Source organism: Mandrillus leucophaeus, unplaced genomic scaffold (assembly GCF_000951045.1).
Source record: "Mandrillus leucophaeus isolate KB7577 unplaced genomic scaffold, Mleu.le_1.0 Scaffold136, whole genome shotgun sequence".
Lineage (NCBI taxonomy): Eukaryota > Metazoa > Chordata > Mammalia > Primates > Cercopithecidae > Mandrillus > Mandrillus leucophaeus.
The window spans coordinates 5649365-5651700 of NW_012101321.1; the positions used below are offsets into that span (position 1 = coordinate 5649365).

The following is a 2336-nucleotide window of genomic DNA, read 5'->3' on the forward strand; positions in this document are numbered from 1 at the left end:
CATGGAACAGTGTAATAACCCCTAAGCTCATCTTATAACTGAACAGATAGTTGGCAGGGAACTTGGATTTGAACCATGCCTATGCCACTAGCTGGTTGTGTGACTTTGAGCAAGTCACTTCTCAGGATATCACGTTTGCCATCATTAAGACGAGTGTGATCCAAAGGTCCACCTAGCCAAGTTTTGTGAGAATGATTTGAAATGCCTGTGAAAGCATTTCCTCTAACACGTCTGAGGTGCTTTTGTTATGTCCAGGTTCTTTCTGGTCTTGAAATTTTGTGCATCACGATCCAAAATGTCTTAAGCATCATCACAAATGCTTGACCGTCCCTCATGAGTGGGTGGCGCTCCGCACTGCCTGGGTCTGTACAACAAGGTCTTGCAGTCGAAAGCCACACACTCTCGGAGTGCAAGAGGGAGAGAGAGGTCTGCTTCAGCAGGGAAAAAAAGGGCATGAGACTGGACAGGTCCCGCCACAGGAGCTCTCCTATACTCACGCGCAGTGGTCGCTTCTGCGGGAATGGGCGGCAGTGACGTGCCCACGTCGGGTGCGCTGACGTTCGCGAAGCGTGCGCCGCCGGCCAGGTCCGCAATAGCGGGGTGTGCGTCACGGTCTGCGCCGCCCGCGGAGCCAGGACGGGGCGGAGCTTCCGGCTGTTCTCGGGTGGGCTAGTTTACCCGCGGCGGAGGGTAACTTTCCTGTACAGGTACTTGAGCACTTGTCTGGTCCCTGGAAGTGTAGCATCGAGACAGTTTTCTAGTCCCGTTTACAAAATATCTTCCCTTTGGCCATACAAGTGGTGACTGCCATGTCGAACTCGCGGCTCAGGTCCCGCCGAGACGCCGGGGGTGGCGCTGGGGCAGCCGGCCGGGACGAGCTGGTGTCGCGGTCCTTGCAGAGCGCAGAGCACTGTCTGGGTGTCCAGGACTTCGGCACCGCCTATGCCCACTACCTCCTCGTGCTCAGCCTGGCGCCGGAGCTAAAAGACAACGTGAAGGTGAGGGTCCTTTTTTCTCACTTGCTGGCAGATCCAACGTCCTTGTAAAAAAAAATTGGGGGGGGGAAAAAAAAAGGCGGAGGGGCCAGGATTCTTGGCTGGGTGGTTGCTATCAATATTTACTGTTCACCCTTGACACCTTTCTTTTATTCACACCTACGACCTGCCCAGAGGAAAATCCTGCCGTCTTTACCTTCGAAATATGTCCAGAAATCGTATCAGTTCTCACCATCTTCCCCTTTACTACCCTGGTTTGAGCTTCAGTCATCTGCTAGCTGTTGCAGTCGGCTCTCAACTGAGCTCTCTCCTGCAGTCTGTGTCAACATAGCTAGGTTTTTGCAACAAAAGTCAAATGTTGTCATTTCTCAGTTTCAAAACTTCCATCTCATTTAGAATTCTAAAGGCCCTCGAATTGGAAATGAGGTCTCACGTGATCCTCTTCTCCCTATATCTAATTTAAGCATGCCCTGGCTTAAGGGCTTTTGGATTTGTCATATTGTGTGTGGTAGGAATATAGCAGGCCTCGAGTTGAATAAAGTGTAATTAGCCTAAAGTGGTTATCATTTAATGATGCATTCTTTAAACTTCAATTATTGGATTATTTGCAACAGTTATTCTGTTGAAATGCTGTACTTTTTTCAAGTACTTTTAGAATCTAAATTATGAAAAATGATTTAACTTAAATTTGCAATTTGCTTTATTTAGACTGAGGGTTTCTCAACCTCAGCACTATTGACATTTTGAATGGGATAATTCTTTGTTATGGGGGGAGGGACGATGTCCTGTGCATTGCAGTATGTTTGGCAGCATCCTTCATCTCTGCCTACTAAATGTCTGTAGCGTCTAGATGTTTGTAGTTCATGTAAACTTGGTGTAAATTTCAGAACCAGCTGGCCTACTTTAGGAGGAGATGATATGTTTAGATACAGTTTGCTTCTCTAGGTAGGCAGCAATAGAAAAATGGATCAACTCAAGTGATCTTTCCTCAGTTACTTGTTTCTTAGTTTCCTCTTCTGTGAAACAGTGACACTGCCTGTCTTAAAAATATTTACTGTGTATTGGCCTGGCGCGATGGCTCAAGCTTGTCATCCCAGCACTTTGGGAGGCTGAGGCGGGCAGATCATGAAGACAGGAGATCGAGACCACGGTGAAACTCCGTCTCTACTAAAAATACAAAAAAATTAGCCGGGCGCCATGGCGAGCTCCTGTAGTCCCAGCTACTGGGAGAGGCTGAGGCAGAAGAATGGCGTGAACCTGGGAGGCGGAGCTTGCGGTAAGCCGAGATGGCGCCGTTGCACTCTAGCCTGGGCGACAGAGCGAGACTCCGTCTCAAAAAAA

The 2336-nt window shown here is 48.6% G+C and overlaps 1 protein-coding gene across 2 annotated transcripts in view; it reads left to right on the forward strand.

The window, feature by feature from the left end:
• The first annotated feature begins 566 nt into the window (after nt 1-566).
• PRMT9 (protein arginine methyltransferase 9) overlaps nt 567-2336 on the forward strand; it is a 49668-nt gene continuing 47898 nt past the window's right edge. For both annotated transcript variants that reach the window (XM_011973248.1, XM_011973249.1), the window contains exon 1: nt 567-998. In XM_011973248.1, the coding sequence (XP_011828638.1) occupies nt 810-998 (189 nt within the window). In that variant the 5' untranslated portion in view covers nt 567-809. The remainder of the gene's footprint in view (nt 999-2336) is intronic.